The sequence below is a fragment of the Macaca mulatta genome, chromosome 2 (genome assembly GCF_049350105.2).
Source record: "Macaca mulatta isolate MMU2019108-1 chromosome 2, T2T-MMU8v2.0, whole genome shotgun sequence".
NCBI lineage: Eukaryota > Metazoa > Chordata > Mammalia > Primates > Cercopithecidae > Macaca > Macaca mulatta.
Genome location: NC_133407.1, coordinates 175,321,750 through 175,341,256, shown reverse-complemented (window position 1 = coordinate 175,341,256; position 19,507 = coordinate 175,321,750). Strand labels below are relative to the sequence as shown.

At 39.3% G+C, this 19,507-nt stretch overlaps 1 protein-coding gene across 8 annotated transcripts in view; it reads left to right on the top strand.

The window, feature by feature from the left end:
* The window catches only part of HHLA2 (HHLA2 member of B7 family), a 76,532-nt gene that overhangs the window by 27,201 nt on the left and 29,824 nt on the right, over nt 1-19,507 (top strand). Inside the window, exon 1 of one of the 8 annotated variants that reach the window (XM_077993955.1) lies at nt 7,458-7,492. The exons of the other annotated variants lie outside the window; for them this stretch is intronic. Coding sequence (XP_077850081.1) covers nt 7,473-7,492 — 20 coding nt within the window. The 5' untranslated portion in view covers nt 7,458-7,472. Of the gene's footprint in view, nt 1-7,457; nt 7,493-19,507 lie in introns of those variants that run through there. 8 annotated transcript variants of the gene reach the window in all.

Below are 19,507 nucleotides of genomic sequence, written 5' to 3'. Positions count from 1 at the left end.
GTGATTATTTCACATTGCAGCCCTGTATCCAACATCTTATGTACCCCATAAATATATACACCTACTGTGTACCCACAAAATTTTTTAAAAATTGAAAACAAAAATCCTTCCCTAAATTTTTATTGAGTTAAGGAGATAAGAAACAAAATTAGAGGCATGTATTTAAGCTGCTGTCTTAACCCAGAAATCCTGAGTGCGCTCATTTCTTCACACCTTGTCAACAATGGGTGCTTTCCCATTTATTTAGTAAATGGATTTCCCTGAAATCCGTACTATGTTCTAATCGCTTTGACAACTCAGATTATCCATATTATTCGATTCTGGTCTAAACTACTTGTTCATATGACTAAAAGTCTAAAGGACAATTTCATGATTTGTGGCAGATTCTTAAATTTAGCCATTTGGTTTGCCCTAAATTTGCTTCCATTTTTTAGTAGTGCTCTATTGTAATGCAGATGGAAAACATCACAGTGTTCTAAAAGGGAGCTGAAATGAAAATGAATTATCTATACCTATCTCCACTTCACTTATGTGAGGGAAATTGAAAGATAATCACTTCATGGGTATCCATTTAAAATAAAAGCCACTTTTCTTTTCTTATTGGTTGTGAAAATTCAACCCATCTTTGGAACAAATTTAGCAGTGATTTACAATTTTTGGTTAAAAATGCCAGACTTAAGATTTCAAAATGCAATCCTTTGTTAGAAAACAATGATTTCATCAAATGGTAACTCTGCTTTGTCTTACTAGTTAATTCACAGGTTGGTGAATCTTTATATTATTAAATGTAATTCAAAGGTTATTTTCACAGTAAAAGCATACAGAGAAAAATTAGCCCCTGCCTCTCATAAATACCAGAGTCCTAGTCTCCCCTCTCAGAGGCAGTGGGCTAGATTAAATTTATTATTACATATGTTTTGAGAAATGATTTATGTGAGTACAAGCATGTATATGAGTATGTGAGCTTTTTTCATATAACAAGAGCATACCATTTTTTCTGTTCTGTGCTTTGTTTTATTAACTATACATTTCTGAAGATTTTACTATATCAGCACATTTAGATCTTCCTTATACTTTTAATATTTTTGTGAAAATAGAATAAATACAGAGAAGTGCACAAAATATAGCTAAATGAATCAACACAAAACAAAAGCCCATGAGATAACCACCTGGTTTGCCAGGCAATCAAGCATGCCTAGGCTTTCACGAGGCTCCTTCATGTCCCCTCCAAGCCACTACCTTCTCTCTCTCTGTCAAAGGAAAACACTTTCTAGCTTCTATGGTAATCCTGTCCTTGCTTTTCTTTAGTATTATACCTAAGTATGCATCCTTAAACAGTACAGTTAAGTTCTGCCTGTTTTCAGAATGTCAAGGAATTCAAATCATACAGTATGAGTTATTTTGTGTCTGACTTACTCAGTGCTTTCTATTCATCTCATCTATTCTAGGGCTTTTATATGCTCCAAAATTTTCCTTCCTTCTGGGCCTTGCTGCAAATTTGTAATTCTGTTTTTCCCCCACCTCTTTAGAAATTATACATTCTATAATTCTTTTACTTATGAACCATAAAATTATGATATACCTCATTGGTTCTTAAAATCTTACATTAATTGGTACTTTATACTTTTCATGGGCAATGAAAAGATTCTATATTCCTTTTAGACAGCTCACTTTTTTTTAGCCCCTTCTAAAGCCTTAAGCCATTATTGGGTACTTTAATTCTGTCTTTAAAATATGAATGTCAGTGTGTTTTATTTATGTTTAAAATTCTTATATTTAAAACCTTATTATTGTCATTAATCTCATTTTTTTTTAGAAAGACATTTATTCAGTGTCATGCTCAGACTATTAGATTTAGAAATATACAGCATGGGTGCAAAAAACAAAAAACTACATAAACCCTATGTTGGAATGCTTTCAACTTTCCACAAACAGAAACTAAAATAACCTCTTATGCAATTAGTCACAAATACAGTTCTTCAGTGTTTTGCTGATACACGTGAGTATTGTCTTAAATGTGTCTTCTTTGCAGCAGCTAGGCCCTGTCACCACTGTGCTTGGCTGAATTCACAAATCTATGGTAACCTGTACCTCACCTGTCACTTCTCTGGCTCTCCTCTCCTGTTAAGCTTTGCTTCCTGGCAATAATTAAAACCTTCTGCTACGATTGCTACTGGGACCATCATAGCCATCTTGGTTTTGTAGTTTGGCAAAGTAGTGGCCTCCCCCACCATAGGAACCAGAGTTTCTGCCTGGTTCCCTACCTTCATAGGCCCAAAATTTGAAGATTGATTATTACAATTGCCAAAAACCATTATAGCTTTCTCTACCTTCAAAACTGTTTCTATCTACCGAATCTACAATAGCCATGCCCACAGCCGCCATATCTACCACCACCGTGGCTGCCACCAAAACCACCACAACCACTGAAGTTTCTGCTACTACCAAAGTTGGCATTCCTACCAAAACTACCTCCACGACCACCACTTATATCTCTAGAACTACTTTGACCTCTTTGGCCGGATGAAGCACTAGCCATATCTTGCTTCAATAAGGCTTTCTTTGTTTCACAATTGTGGCCATTCACAGGATGGTATTTCTGAATGACAATATTATTCAGGGAGTCACAGTCATCAAAAGTTATGAAAGCAAAGCCTCTCACCGCTGCCTCAGTCAGTCATGAGTTCAATCACTTTAATTTCCCATAGTGCTCAAAATAATTTCTTAGGTGATGGTCTTCAGTGTCTTTTTTTAATGCCACTACAATCTCTTTCACAGTTAAGTGGTTACCGGGTCTCTGAAGATCTTCATTTGAGACAGCTCTGTTTGGTTCCACAACTCTTCCATCCACCTTGTATGGTGTATTCATCCATTTTCATGCTGCTGATAAAGACATACTCAAGACTGGGTAATTTATAAAGAAAAAGAGGTTTAATGAACTTACAGTTCGACATGGCTGGGGAGGCCTCACAATCATGGCAGAAGATGAAAGGCACATCTTACATGGCAGCAAGCAAAGAACAAACGAGAACCAAGCAAAAGGAGTTTCCCTTTACAAACCATGAGATCTCGTGAGACTTATGCACTACCACGAGAACAGTATGGGGAAAACTGCCCCCATGAATCAGTTATCTCCCACTGAGTCCCTTCCATAACATGTGGGAATTATGGGAGCTACAATTCAAGATAAGATTTGGGTGGGGGTACAGCCAAATCATGTAAGATGACTTTGCATTCATGGCTATATCCAACTCCATGGTGACATATGGGATAACCCAAAACCCCTGGAGTGCTTGGTGTTTGAGTCTCTCATTGCTACACAGTCCGTGAGAGTTCCCATTGCTCAGAATGGCTCTAGAAATGCTCATCAGTTATTTCGAAGATCAACCGTGTGAGGAAAAGTTTCTGCAGCTGTTCAGGCTTTTTAGGAGACTCTGACTTAGACATGGCTGCTATGGAAAGAGAGACTTCAATGATGCTTCTGCAGCAACATCCCTGGGGAGAAAGCTAGTCTACTTATTTAAATTTGCCCTATATTCATAGCTCTTTATCCCTTCCTGAATTTGAGCTTCCCCTGCCCTATATTCATAGCTCTTCATCCCTTCCTGAATTTGAGCTTCCCCCGGTATCATTTTCCTTCTACCTGAAAAACACGCCTGTAGCATTTCACTTAGTGCAGTTCTGCTGGTTTCAAATTATGTTTTGTGTGTCTAAGAATTATTTCACTTTATTCTTGAAATCTTTTGGCTACAATTTTGGGTTGGAAGTTATAATTTGGGGGTTGCAATTTTGGGTTGGAAGTCATTTTCTTTGATCACTTTGAAGAAATTTTTCTCTCATCTTTGGCTTCTATTCCGTCTGTTTAAAAGGCAATATTTGCCTAATTGTTGCTCTTTTGAAGGCAACCTGCCTTTTTTGTTGTGCCTTCTGACTGCTTTAAAAGTTTCTTTCTCTTTGGTTTTTAACATTTTCAGTGAGGTACCTGGTTGTTTATCTTGTTTGAGGTTTATAGGGCTTCTTGAATCTGTGAATAAATGTCTTTCAGTTTTGGAAAATTGTCCTTCATTATTTCTTCAAATAATTCCTACACATTCTCTTTTCTTTTTCTTAGGATTTCACTTATGCCTTCTCACTGTGTCCTCTGTTTCTCATCTTTCTTTCTAATGTTTCCATCCTTTTGTTTCTCTTTGCTTCATTCTGAATACTTTCTTACAGATCAATATCCAGGGTACTTGTTCTCTTTACTGTCTAGTAGGCTGTTAAATCAATCTTCTGTTGCTAATTTCAGTTATTTCCCAGTTCTTGTAGTTTCTGTTTGGTTCTTTATCATGGTTTTCAGCTCTCCGCCAAAATTGTCTATCTTGTCTTGTCTCTTTGAACAAAAAAAGTATGGTTAAAGTCTATATCTAAAAACTAACATCTGAAGTGCATGTGAGTTTTATTTTCAGTTATCTGATTGTTTTCTTGTCTCCAAGTGCCTGGCTATTTTTTACTGTGTGTCAGACATTGTATTTGCAAAAATGTTGTAGAGGCTGGCACGGTGGCTCATGCTGTAATCTCAGCACTTTGGGAGGCTGAGGTAGGTGGATCACCTGAAGTCAGGGGTTCGAGACCAGCCTGACCAACATGGTGAAACCCTGTCTCTACTAAAAATACAAAAATTAGCAGGGCATTGGTGGCAGGTGCCTGTAGTCCCAGCTGCCTGGGAGACTGAGGCGGGAGAATCACTTGAACCCGAGAGGCAGAGGCTGCAGTGAGCTGAGATCATGCCACTACACTCTAGCCTGGGCAACAGAATGAGACTCTGTCTCAAAGAAAAAAAAAAAGTTGTAGAAGTAATTTTCAGCTTGGTATAATATTTTCTTCCAAAGGGAATTTGTTTTTATTTTGCTAGTCATCTGGGGCATTGATACTCTGGGATTACCTTAATCTAATTTTATCCACACAGCATGTAGGAGAATACTAACCCTGCACAGATTGTGATGGTGATGTAGAATATACTAAAGCCTAGAAAGCACCTCTTCTGGTAAGTAGGGAGATACACAATGAGGTTTCAGTATTTTCTGTGCAGCTATTTATTTGAAAATTACTACATGACCAGGAAACATTTCAATTGCTTTGCAAATATTATTAACGTAATTCTTATAACAGTGATTTGGAGGTGAATATTATTATCCCTGTTACTAGATGTGAAACTGAGGCAAAAAGGAGTTAGGTAACTTGGACAACAGTACACAGCTTTAAATAGACCTGGGCTTTGAATCCAAGTAGTAAGACATGATGCTGTCGAGGTGAATTTAGACTTTGCACACTATATTATTCTGAGAAATGGTAAATTTTGGAATTATGGGGGAGGGCAGTTAGGAGTGGCATTTTTTATTTTGATAATTATAAATTTCGAACTGCATTATCTATGTGCCACTTTGATAGTGGTACTGGGGTGTTTAGGAGAAAATTGCAATAGTAGTTGTTATATAGGGAAGGGGACACGCCAGGAAAGATCTCAATTTGTGTTCAGTCATTGCTGCAGTTCAGAATTGGGAGGAGGCGGAATTGTGGATTAAGTGTGGGGTCTCTAAAGACTCTTTTGCACTGAGAGCAGCAGTATGAAGAAATTACATCTTAGAATCAGAGTTTGTGCTGGATTCATGCGTGGGATTTGTTGATTGTGTTTCTCTCTACAATGACTGCTCAGGCTGCTTCAGCATGAACAGTTGGCTCAGTACCCAGAGAGTGTTTGATTAGCTAAGTTAGGATGCAAAAAGTCACACACTATAGAGGAAATTTACCCTGGAATAAATGTAGATCATTTAGTCAAATTGCTGTATTCTCAGCATGTTAAGACATCCCTGGGAGAAAATGCCACAGGAGCTTTCATAGAAGTACAAGTAAACAGAACTTACTTTCCAGGAAACCTGAAAAGCATGACCTAACGTGATTCAGGATCAGCCAACATGACCTTGGAGGAAAAGAGGTCCTAAAAAAGGAAACATCCTGAGTGAGTCCTGAAACTGATCCTATAGAGGGTTTTATGAGTCAAAACCCTTGGTTGCAAGTGAACAGAAAACAGATTCAAGCCTAATCAGAGGCATAAAGTGGGGGAGGGGTGGCCAGCACAAATTACTGTCTTTGGCTTGACTACGTTGCATGTCGGTATAAATTTGTGCTTGCTGGAGTTGGAAAGAGAGACCCAAAATGTTTTCAGCAGGTCTACATATACTTTAAAGATTCTGAACTTAAAGGGGAGTGGAGGAATGTATTGGCTCATGATACTGGGAACAACAGGCATGGCACTAATTCACAACTGACTGGGTCCGGTCCAGAGGCTGAAAAATTACCACTGCTGCTCTTGCCTCATCACCCACTTTTGGTGTCTGCCCCTCTCTTTGTGGGTGTGTTAACTTCCGCTGCACCTGTGCTTCTCCCATATTGCTATGGAAGAGGGACACAGGCATCTTTCACTCTTCCTAGATTAGTCAGCCTGGGTCAGGTGTTGATGAACAATCTACTACTGCGTAACATATTACTCTAAAAATTAGCAGCTTAAGACAAACATTTATCATCTCAGTTTCTGAGGGACAGGAATCTGGGAGCAGCTTAGCTGGGTCATTCTGGCTCAGGGTTTTTAATGGGGTTGCAGTTAAGCTATTGGCCAGGGCTTCCATCATCTGAAGGAGCTGGAGGAAATGCTTCCAAATTCATTCACGTGGCTGTTGGTGGAGAGGATTCAGTTCCTTGCCATTTGGGCTCTCTGTGGGGCTATTCATACAGCATAGCAGCTGACCTCTTCAACAGTGAGTGATCAGAGAGTGAAAGAAACCGAAATGGAAGACCAAAAAGTGTCTCTCATAACCTCGTATCGGAAGTGACATATCATAAGTTTTGCGGTATTCTATTAGTTATATGGACCAGCCCTGGTACAGGATGGGAAAGGACTGTACAAGAGTCTGGACCAGGAAGTGATCATCAGGTGCTGTGAAGGCAGAACTCTAAGGTGGCCCCCAAGATTCTCGCCCTCGATGTACGCACTGCGTAATTCTCTCCCTTTTAATGTGGGCTGCACCTGTGAATATGATTGAATAGTTACTGCTTTGATACGGTTACCTTTCATAACAAAGGTAAAGGAATTTTGCAGATATAATTAGCAATAGCAATAGATTTTTGAGTTAACCACAAAAGAGATTATTTGGGTAGCCCTGACCAATTCCAATGAGTCCTTTAGCAGAGACTCAAAGACTTAAAGCAGTGGCCCCCTGATGGCCTTGAAGAAGAAAACTGCGATGCTGTGAAATGGTGGGTATCTCTAGGGTCTGAGGGCCTCAGTGCTACCTCTGCAAGGAACAGAATTCTGCCAACAGCAAGTGAGCTTGGAAGGGGATCCCAAGCCTCAGATGAGATTGGAATCCTGGCTGACAGTTTGACGGCAGCCTGGTAAAAACCCTGAGTGGAGGACCAAGCTGAGCTGTGCCAAGATGCCTGACCCACAGAGATGGTAAGATAATAAGTGTATGTTATTTACCTGCTAAACTTAGGGCATTTCGTTATTCAGCACAGAAACATGTACAATGCCTGCTTGTGAAAGATAAGGGTTTAAGTGAAGGTCTTCTCTGTCCATCTTTCCTCAAATTGTGAATTGAGGTGAGGTCCCCAAGGAAAGAAAGTGCTGTTAGAGGGACAAGGGGGATGCAAAGGCTGCTAGGCAAACAGTCTACAGCTGCCACAGTTTATTAGGGTGTTTCAAACCTGGGCACTTCAGCCGGTTCGAGAATATGTCGTCAAGCCAACAGTGCTCTCCACTGCTGTCTAGAATATTGTTCTCAAAATATGGTCTGTGTACAACCGGTGATGGAACTCTCTGGAGTGTTTGTTAAAATGTAGGCTCCTAGGTCTCACTCCAGATGTATTGACTCAGCCTCTATGGGGATTTGTATTTTATTTATCCTTTCATAGTTTTTATATTTTGAAGATTTTTCAAAATCAAAAAAAGTTGAAGGAAACAGAAGTGTGAGCATTTGTTTGCCTTTCACTGAGGTTCATCCATTGTTAATATTTTATCCCATTTTCTCCTCATATACATATTTATGTATATAATTTTGTTGCAGAACCATTTGAAAGTAAGTTACAGTAATCATGACATTTCACCCCTAAACACTTTAGTAATATAGCCTACAAATAAAAACTACCTCATATAATTACATGCCCTTCTCACACTGTAGAAATGAAACATTGATGTATTAGATAAAATACAGTGAAATTTTTCCCATACGCCTCAAAATGCCCTTTGGAGTATTGTTTCTCAAATTTTGATCCTTGGACTAGTAGCGTTGCACCATCATATTTTAATAAGAACCCAGTGAGTGACAAGCGCACCCATTTGAGAAGCCCCGTAGCAAGTTTTTGATTGAATATCTAATCAAGGATTGTATTACATCTGGCTATCAAAGTTTTCTTTACTCTTTAGCATCTCTGAGCTAGAATCGTCCATTTTTTCCCTATTCTTTCTTCCTCTGCTGCCTGCCTCCCCCTCCCCATTCTACCTTGATGAAAACAATTGTGAAATTTTAAAACACTCCCATGCTTTTGAAACTAACCACATAAAGTTGTGTAAGTGCTTAATGACTGGTACAAGCAAGATGGAGAGTAATCTTGTGGCAAGCGAGATCACTAAAAGTTGACTGAGGTTTCATAAAAGACGTGGCATTTCTGTAGATCTTAAAATTGTAGACCAAGTTAGTTTCTCTTGACTAACTAGGAAACAAAGGACATTCACTTTAAAAGGTAAGCTGGAGTCAACTGAGGAATTTGGTTCAAAAACAATCAAAATTTTAATTTTTAAAAATAATTTCTGGACTCAGAAAAAATGTTAAAAATAGTTTCTGGACTCAGAAAAATGGAGGCTACTTAACTGAGCACAGTTACCTCCAGGCGGTGGGACTAGTGATTTCCAATATTTTAGTGTATTTTATGTAACTCTTTTGTAAAAAGACATTTTTGTAAAATTCTGACTTGCATTATAAATTTCATGTGAGACTTTTCCGTAAGAGTAAAAATCCAGCATTAAAAATCATTTCATTAATGTACATTTGCATATCATAGTTTTCTTTCTCCCCTGTCATTGGACATGTAAGTTGCTTCCAAATCTTCACTGCAATAAGAAGCCTTGTTCATACAATTATTACATCTCTGATTATTATAACAGAGTCCTAACAGTAGAGTTGCTGAGACAAAGCTTACAATAGACTCAAATTGTGCCCAACTCATGCAGATTCACTTGCAGGCTCTGATAGTGCCATCATTCTCAGTCTTAACCCTAACCATTCTGAGCCAGTAATAGGACATCTGGATTCAAGTTGGGTGAAAAGAAACCTGGAAACCTGACATACAAACAGGCTACTCTCAGGTGAGGACCTGGTGCAAAGATGCCAGGCTTCTAAGCTGGGTTTTGATGTTGCTTCTGCTGTTCCTGTCCTTCCTGAAGCTGGTTTCTGCAGCCCTTCCTTAGGTTGTGTGAGCAACCTTAGACTCCTTCCCTTAAAAATCCATGGTTTCCTTGTTATTCTGGGTTCCTTTCTGTTGCCAACAAAAAAAGAAACCCCAAATAATATTGATGGCAGATTTTATATGATAGACACCTATAGAAAAGTAATATTTGGAGTTAGCCATTGGACTTTATTGGGGCAAAAGGCAGTAAGGCTCCATTCTGTGTTCTAGTGCAGAAATTTAAGAGCTCATGGTAAGTGGTGGCCAAATAGCTAGTCCATTTATCACCCCGAGGCAACTGGGCATCTCTTTGGAAGTGAAACTTTGGGTGTCTGGATAGCTGATGCCAAAATGAAGAGAATGGAGGCTGATGAAGCACCCCAACTTCATAAATTATGTGACTAATTCTGGTCCAGAGTCACATAGTCATTAAGTAGAGGTGACGTGATTCAAACCCACACAATCTCATGTCATAACCTTAGTTTTCAATCACTTATTTTTATTCTCTTGCAAAAAGCAGCAAAGTCTCCTTTATATGAAAAGAAGTGAATGCCAATGGCTCCTACCCATAGAATTGTCAGATTTAGCAATTAAAAATACAAGATTCCCAGTTAAATTTGAATTTCAGTATAAGTATGTCTGAGGTATTGCCTGGGATATACTTGAACTAAAAAAATTATTAGTTTATCTGAATTCAAATTCAACTGGACATTCTGGACTTTATCTTGCAATCCTATGTGGTCCAACCCTATATGTCTTTTCAGTGCTGCTCTCTCAGTAACCAAAAAAAAAAAAAAATTAATTTAAATTCAGCACATACATGCCTCAGAGGATAGAGAGGAAAAAAAAATTTTAAGAGGAAATTTCAGAAATTCAGATCTCGCCGAAATCATTGCTATAGTACTCACCAGGTAGTCTGTATTCAATGAGCTAGCCTAGGCAGCCAGCTTTAATTTCAAGTTTGATGGCCTGGTGAATGCAAACCATTGTTGAATGCTGTCTTACGCCAGATGACATTGAATTCCATCCCCTTCATTATGCCAGAGTCTTTTTGACTCAAAAGACTGTAAGAGCTAGTATTGGTTTGGATACATGTATATGTGTGTCTCTGACCCACCTATCTCTCATTCTGTTCTGCTTCAGGGCCCAGAAGAATCTTTTCTTCCCATGGGAAGTAAATTGTGAAGGCAGGCCACAGAATCCTTTAAAATGCACATTACTGTTCTTCATAGGCCAAGACTGCAGCTGGGAAGGTGCAATGAAAATGGGATCTCTAAACGAGCAGAGTTAGGAGGAGTCATGCTGAAAACAGGCAACTGAAGACTCCAAGGGGGTGTAGTCACAGATTCAAAGGCAATGCAATAATCAGGGCCCAGGAAATGGTCAGAGAAGCAGAAGTCTCTGGCTTAGATTAAACATGAAATCTTTGGGAACCAAACTGATGAGCCAGCCTTTAAGGTCTGTGTTTTATTTTTACTTTTTGATATAAAACAAAACCCAAAACTTTCATTCCCCAAGTGTCATCAGTGTTGTATCAATGCTGAGAAACTAGATGGGAATAAGGTACAAGTATCTGCATATATATCGTTTAGTCTTTTGAAAATAGCCTAGGATGTGGTGTTGCTTCTGATCAACTATTTTAAATGTATGAGGCAAACAAATTACAGCCACTTGGCTCTCCTACTGAAATAGCCTTTTTAAAAAAGGATGGGGAGCTAATTTGTGGATTCAGGAAGTTGCCAAGGATAGACATCCCTATTATGGACTCAGAGACAAATGTTTTAATTATATTCCACAGGGCCTATTATGAGTAACTTTAACTGACCCACAGGTAGAGTCTGTCCAGGAAAATAGCATCCACCAAGTATTTACAACAGAGGGGATTTAATTCAGGGAACTGGGAAATGAAATCAAATATGGTGAGGAGTGCAGGTAACAGTAGGGTGTCACTTTCATGCTGGAAGGATGCTATGGGATCCCAGGGGTGAGCTCACTTTATGGAAGCTGGAATGGCAGATCTGCCCATCAGGAGCTTCAGTCATGGAAAAGGTGGCGCTGGTGCCAGAAAAGCTGTCCAGCATGTCATTACTTAATCAGGTGGTGATTCTTACTGCAACTGCTGTTCCACATGTTGTCTCCTCATTGGAGCAAATTAATGCAGTGACTAAGGCAGATCTGAATACTGAATGATTCCTGTGGCAAATCCTAATATAATTGCAATAAAAGTTTCTAGATCTTGGAGAAAGGCTTTGTTCCCTTTAGCAAGTAATTATTCTTTTCAGAAAATGTATCTGAGTGAATCAGATAGTACACAGTACATGAAGATGTTTGAGTTTTAGATTCTATGATCGGGGATCCAGGATCCACAACAAAGCCAGGGACAGAGTTGAATGTGCCTGGCCATATTCCATCAAACCCCTAAAGAACAAATGAGTTGCATGAGCGGATTGTTTACATGCCCACTGAGCCCACCATACCACTGTTTCATCTGCAACCTGTGCTTGTGGTCTCATGGGGAGTCCCTTTAACAAGCTATTGAGTACAAAGGATGACTTTTCAGGATAACAACTACTACTGACTATAAGTAGATTTTGCAGCTTTAGAGCCTTTGACAGGGCTAATCCTAAAAGACAATGGAGAAGGGAAAGCCTCCCATTAGGTAGAATATTGGGTAATACATCTCATTGTAACTTTACCTGAATGAAGATGAGGCCTAAAGTCAGGCTCTGTAACAAGTTCTTGGGCATGTTGGTCAAGAACATAGAGGAATACTGACTATAGGATTCAGAAAAAGGATGTGATCATGGAACATTCGAATGGATCCAGAACATGAGACAGTTAAGGAGTACGTTGAGCAAGCATGAAAAGGAGGCTGAACTGACCTGATGGTATGAATGCCTATTCATGCCATTGAGAGCTGCTGCTTCGGTCTTTCTGATGAGCATCCAGATAGAACATGACTGAGGCAGCCACAAAAGTAGCGATAGGGCCTTTGTACAGACTCCACAACACAGCCTTTCCCTCATCAAAGCAGACCATGCTAATACGATAGCTGAGTGATCCATTGTCAACCTTAGAGACCAGCCCACATCTCTGATATGGCATCATAACTAGTAAACACAGTGAACTCCTTGTTGTATTATATCTAGTTGCTCTCATTATGGAAGGGAACAGCATTTCTTTTCCTACTTCCTCCCTGTTGTGCCCCTGCCAGTACTACCAATTGCAAACTTTCCAAATGCTTCATACACTATCTTGTTATCCCACCTAAATTGGCTATGAAAGGAGTTATTTGATCAAAAACAAAGAATGAAGGCAATGGACTAATTAAAATGTAATTCACTGTTTTATGTTCCCTATTTATGAAGTAGTTAGCCTTATGAGATGGTGCAATGGTCACTACAGACAGTGCTGCAATCTCACAGGGGATCTTCTTCCATCTGATGACATAGCTACTTTGTAGAACACTGGTTAGGCTCTGAACTAGTGTTTGAAATAAGAAACACTTTCCCCACAATTAAAAGACATGGATCTAGGAACCAAGGAGAGAGGAGGGACTGATGTATCTAACAATGATAACTAATTAATCTATTCCCAAAATTTTTACTTGCTGTCCCTCTTAGGGTGACCCATCTCTTGTTAGTACTTAAGGAATGCTTTCATCATGTAATATATACTGTGATTGCTCTAAATTGGAAGCTAAAACTGGTAATTTGGGCTCTTCCTGCTAGGGGACAACAAATGGCAGAAAGTGGGATACTGTGTTAGCTAAGGTGACTGACCTTGCCTAGTAAGGGAAGATGAAATACTGCTGTACAAATAGATCTAGGAGGAATGTGAAAGGAACTCTGTGGATCCTTACTTTTCCTCATGTGCTCAGTGGGAAAGATGAATCAAAGATGATTGCCCTTCTATGCACAAGACCACTAGGAACTGGAACAACTCAAGAACCAAGGTTCAGGTTATTCCATTAAAAAAAAAAGCTGAGGGGCTGGCCAAAGGTAAGGAGATTACATTATGGATAATAGCAAAGAGAACACCTAATACTGGTTCTGGCTTGGGGGTAAATGGCAGAAAGAAAGATCTGTTTCCTTGCTTGATGTGTCATGACTTAGTGCAAAATGTTTTCTCTCCATATTTTACAGTGTGCTGGTGACGGTAAAGTATGCCTTTTGGACCAGAGGTTGAAGCAGATTTGAGGGGAAATGGCATTACCAAGAGTAGTACTATTCGAAGTGAGGGGACTGCAGACTGATGCTGGTGTGTGAACTGTTTATTACTGGTTCATGATAAGAGAAGTGCAGAACTAGAGTATTTAAAATTATGCTGTCAAGGTGGCATTAAAATTTCTATGCCTATTGTATGTAAATTGAGGCTTGCATTTGAAGTTCTTTAATTTCATTTTTCTAGCAATTCATTTTTATTTCATTTTCCCAATGAATTTGTCCATGACAGATTAGAAACAACAGTTTACTGCTGCTTTGCTACAGATAGTTTGAGAAACACTGATCTTAATGAGCAGTGGCCTTGTGAAATATATTGTAACTCCCAAGATATAAGCTGCTCAATTAACTCATTGGTATATTTCTATTCATTCAACTTTGACTGTACAAACATGCAGATTCCACATAGACAAAGATACCTCCACCTAACACCACCTAAATACTCTATGAACAATGGCAAGCTCACTCGTCTTCACAGTGGCAAGTGACCAAAGTTACCCACAGCTTTCTTGGAATTGTCTGGGCCTTTGCTCTTTTTGGTGCTTGATTGTTCTTCCTTGAGTTCTGGAGTTACCAGTATCCTTCTAATTTCCTTCTTGCTTATGTCCTAAACCTGTTTGTTGCTTGTCACTAAACTCACCTTAAATGATACAAAAGGTGTTGCAATTTTAAAGGCATTTGAAAAATATCACCAAGTTGCTTTCCAGGGACTTAATTATCAGTGTGTGGCCTCACCAATAATTTAAGCCACTGTCTCCAGGTATGTTTCTCAGAACTGAATATAAAATGTATATAAGTGTATGTACAAACACACACATACACATATGTATATATGTAGAGATATCTGTCTATATATAGACATATATATCTCTATATCATAGATATCTAGATTTGATATCTATATATCAAATATATATACGTATATGACATTCTGCCAGTTTGGACATTGGGACTTTAAAATATTTCATATATTTGAACATTATTGAAGGTGAAATTTTAGGGATATGAGGTGTCAGTACACTTTTATGTGCAAGTTATAGAAACAAATTTCCAATGCGCTTAAGCAGAGGGATTTTATTAGCATTACATAGAAGGGGAGGTTACTGGGGTAGTTTATAGAATTGAAGTAAGAGGCATGGGAACCAAGTCATGAGGACATGCTTGTTGGGGGCACTCATGTGTGCTCCGGTGCACTTGACTGCTCACCTTCAAGCACTCACCCTCAGCCTTCCTGTTCACTTCTCATCGGTTGGTTTCTTTCTGTTGAAGTTCTCTTTGTGTGGCAGGAATTACTGCTGCCAGTAGTTCCAAATATATGCTTTCTGTCTACAAGCTTAGCAGAAAGAGCTCTTGTTTAATTTGCAGTAGTACTCTGGCCCTTCTTGGATCACATGTCCCCCTCCCACCTTGGACAGGTTGCCATGATTATTCACACCTGGATTATTTAGCCTATCCTTAGATGGAGTGGTAGAGCAGACCATTGTGATCAATGTGGTTAATAGTCCCTCCAGAATGAGATAAAACAGGGAGGGAGAGTTGTCCTGGAGGCAGGATTTCTGGGCATGCCTAAATGTCCTCTACACACTTAGCAAGAGCTCTTGCCTTTTGGGCAGATGGATCACATATTCAAATCAATGTTTTCAGGAGACTAAGATGGCAATGGTACATAAGTAGCTTGATCATATAATTTATCATTCATACGGGGACACTTTTGAAAGTAAAAGAGGCTACTATTAATAATTAATGGAATGCCTGCTTGCCACAGGAAAGCTGAGCAACTGAAAGCAGACAGACGATTTTGGAGTTGTTGCACTAACTTCTGATGTGATACAGATCTAACAGTAGTTATGACTATAAAACCATACATAGTTTTACAATCACTGTCAACCACTGACTGGGAGAAAATAACTTTTTGGAACCAGGGATAAGACTCACAAAAAGGTCAAGATTCACAAAAAGATTAAATCTACACTGAAATAAACTATCAGCTTCTCCATAGTTGGTTCTCAGCGGAATTGCCTTGGGGTGGTGAATCACTGATGTGATCTGTGAGATTTCACAGTAGAGTGGTTAATAGAAGGCCTCAAAGTCATAAGCCCAACTTAATTTAGTCTTGACTTTGCCATTTGTCAATTGTAAGCTTGAGTAAGTTCTTAACCTCTCTGAACCTCAATGTCTTCATCTATAAAATGGAAATTATAATACTTTATGTGATTGTGCCTAGAATTATGGTGTATTACTATCTGCTATATTAGTATATAGTACATAATATATATGTAATGCTTATATTAGTATATGTTTAGTAATACTGAAAGGTTAGCATTAATACTACCAAAAGGGTTAATAAGATGCAGGAGAAAATTATTGATTTTCTTTTAGCAGGTAAAATCTCCTATTAAACACTGTTCATTGATTCTTTCTTCCATCTTTTTTTACTTACGTGATCTGCTCCTCTGATCTGACAAACTTACCACAAGTACAAAAGAACACCCCATTTGTTGGCCAGGGAGGAGTGGCCGGACCTCTCTCATTTGGTTTAAGGATGTCTTTGGTTTGTCAGTGATGTCACTTGGTGCCCTTCAAAAATAGCTTTAGAATTGGTAAGAAAGAAAAATCTGGTTCAAAGGACTTTAAATAGTGAGCATGGAGTGAGCCGTGGCAACAGATGTGGCCCCAAATAAAACTTGGAAGGTAAACGTAGATGGGAATTAGGATCATAACTAGAGGGGACATCAGGGTCAAGGAGTGTTACTCAGTGTGTGGGAGCCTGGGGAAAGAGCCCCTCTGTGAAGGGCCAGGCAGATTAGGAGGAGGGCTAAGGTTTAGGGAAAGATAGGAAGAGAGAAAATTGAGGCAAGGAGGAATTACCAGAGATGGGTTAAATAGGGAGGAGAGTAGATGACAGAATTTCTGTTTCTCAAAGAAGGTGGTAGCTGATCTTTGGACAGTAAGAGATTGGAAGCCAAAGGAGATTCGTTCTATAGTGACTCATGCTGGGCTTGGATCTCACTGCCTGAGCAGATGGGGGCATGGGTAAAGATGCCCCACTTAAAGAAATCTTCTTACCCTATAAATCGCTCAGCATTGGTTACACATGCCCCTCTCTTGCCTAAATTTGCCAGTCTTTACTAAACTCAGAAAACTTCCTTGGAGAATTTCTAGTTATAGAAACAAATAGAACTGAACAAAGGGTGACCTACATGGTATATCTGGGCAGCTTGATTTATATGAACAGACCAACATACTCATCTGTTCAAATGCATCCAACTCAAGTTCTCTGTATTTGAAAGTCTATATACCAAATTAAAGCTTTTATATTGTCCCTTCTTTAGTCTTACCTTTAGTGTTGAATTTATAAAGTTAAGGCATTGAAATACATATAGTTATGTCATAAGATGTCAAATTCACTTTTCCTACAAATATTGAAGTCCCAGCTATCTACTCTCAAGTTATTTTATTCCCTTATAGCCTTATTTTTAAAGGTCTCTTGAAAACAAGGATTTATTCTTTTTTTTTTTTTCTTTGAAGGAAATAAAGAAACAGGGGTCCTGGAAAGTAAAATAGCTAGCCAAACTCTTTTCCAAACTCTTTTCTTTTTCCTTTCTTTCTCTCTTTCCTTCCTTTCTTTTTCTTTTTTCTTCTTCTTTTTTTTTTTTTTTAGATGGAATCTTGTTCTGTTGCCCAGGCTGGAGTGCAGTGGTGCAATCTTGGCTCACTGCAACCTCCGCCTCCCAGGTTCAAGCAATTCTCATGCCTCAGACTCCTGAGTAGCTGGGATCACAGGTGCTCACCACCACGCCTGGCTAATTTTTGTATTTTCAGTAGAGAAGGGGTTTCACCACATTGGCCAGGCTGGTCTCCAACTGCTGACCTCAGGTGATCCACCCGCCTCAGCCTCCCAAACTGCTGGGATTACAGGGATGAGCCACCATGCCCAGCCTCCAACTCTTTTCTTGTATAAAAGAAAATTCCCACATTTGCAAGATAATGCTTCAGTTAATAGTCAGTGTTTTCTTTTTAATGTTGACACTAAAAATAAATAGGAATTTTTAAGTTAACATGGTTTTTCTGTCAGAAAACTCCTATAAAAACCATAAGGCACATTAAACTTACTACAAACTTCCAATGGCTCACAACTAACGTTTGTTTTAGCTTCAAGATTAAAAGTGTTTTTGCTACCATTACTAAGTAAATGTGTGTCTCTTACATTTTACATTACTCTGTTAAAATATAACACATCTTCTTTCAACGTTTTGTTGTGAAAGGAGACATTTGGTGTTCATTGATGTATTTATTTAAACAAACAAAAAAACAGAGCCCAGTTCTTGTGTCAGTAGCTCTTCATCCCTTAGTTTTCTTAATTAATTATCTTCATTTTGTGTTACTTTGGAATGTCTGGAGACATTTGAAAATCCAACTCACAGTAGTTTAAATGTATTACTTAATTAACAGGAAGACTAGAGGTAGAGGCCTCAGCACAGACAGGAGCAGACTCCACAGTGTCATCACAGACCCAGCTTCTTTCCATCCATCTGCTCTGTCATCCTTGTTACTGTGACTTCTTAATCCTCCTACTTGTTTCCTCACAACTGTAAGATGGCAGCTCTAGCTCCAGACATCAAATCAATGCTCTGAAAGTAGAGGGAAGGGGTTTGCCATCATGTTCTGCTCTTGCATCCAATTTAGAGGCTCTCACTTCCATCCCAAGTCAGACATGCTCATCTCATTTACATTTCTGGACACTTTGTCAGTTCTTTTCAATATAGGCAGTCGCGTCCTGAAACACAGCTTGACAGAGGAGTCGTTAGCAAGGAAGCAGAGAAATGGTACTGGTGTCTGTCACAGTGTCCTTCCAAATGTAATCATCTCCTACTAAAGTCTTCTTTTAATGGTATTCTATTACATTTAGCTAGTTGATGCTTCTCGGCTGGCTCCCTTTTTTTTTTTTTTTTTCCATGAGATGGATCTTTACTCTTGTCACCCAGGCTGGAGTGCAATGGCATGCTCTCAGCTTACTGCAACCTCCAACTCCCAGGTTCAAGTGATTCTCCTGCCTCAGCCTCCTGAGTAGCTGGGATTACAGGCACCCACCACAATGTCTGGCTTATTTTTTTGTATTTTTAGTAGAGACGGGGTTTCACCATGTTTGCCAGGCTGGCCTCGAGCTCCTAACCTGAGATGATCCACCCACCTCTGCCTCCCAAAGTGCTGGGATTACAGGCGTGAGCCACTGCGCCCAGCCTGGCTCCTTTTACTCAACCACTGTAATTCCACTGGTGTGATCTTTCTAAAACACAACCTGACTTCATCATTAGCTTTCTAGTGTGGCTTAAAATAATGGTCACGATCTACTCCTGGGACATCTTTCCAACATTTTCTCTTCCATGTGGCCTGCTGGGCATTATTATCATCATATAGGATTTATGTTCTCTCTTGCTGCTGCATCTTTGTTCTATTGTCTGTCCAGAATAACCTTCTACTCTTCCTTATAGGCCAGTGTCTCTTTGTCCCTCAAACCTAATTCTTTGAGAGGTCTTCCTTAACATCCTGCCCCTTCCAAGCTCAAGCGTCTTTCCTGTGTCCTTCCACAGTACCTGGTGAGAGTCCTTCTTTCTGCCTGCATCTCTGTATTATGATTTATTTGTTTATGTAATTCACCTATCTTTTGGTGCCAGATGGAGCTTTCTGAGATAAGGGACTGACTCATCCCTGTATAGTTTGTGACCCATAGGTGATGCTGAAATCATATATTTTTAATGGCAGAAAGGATGTTAAAACTTTCCGGATGACAGTGTGAGGTACCA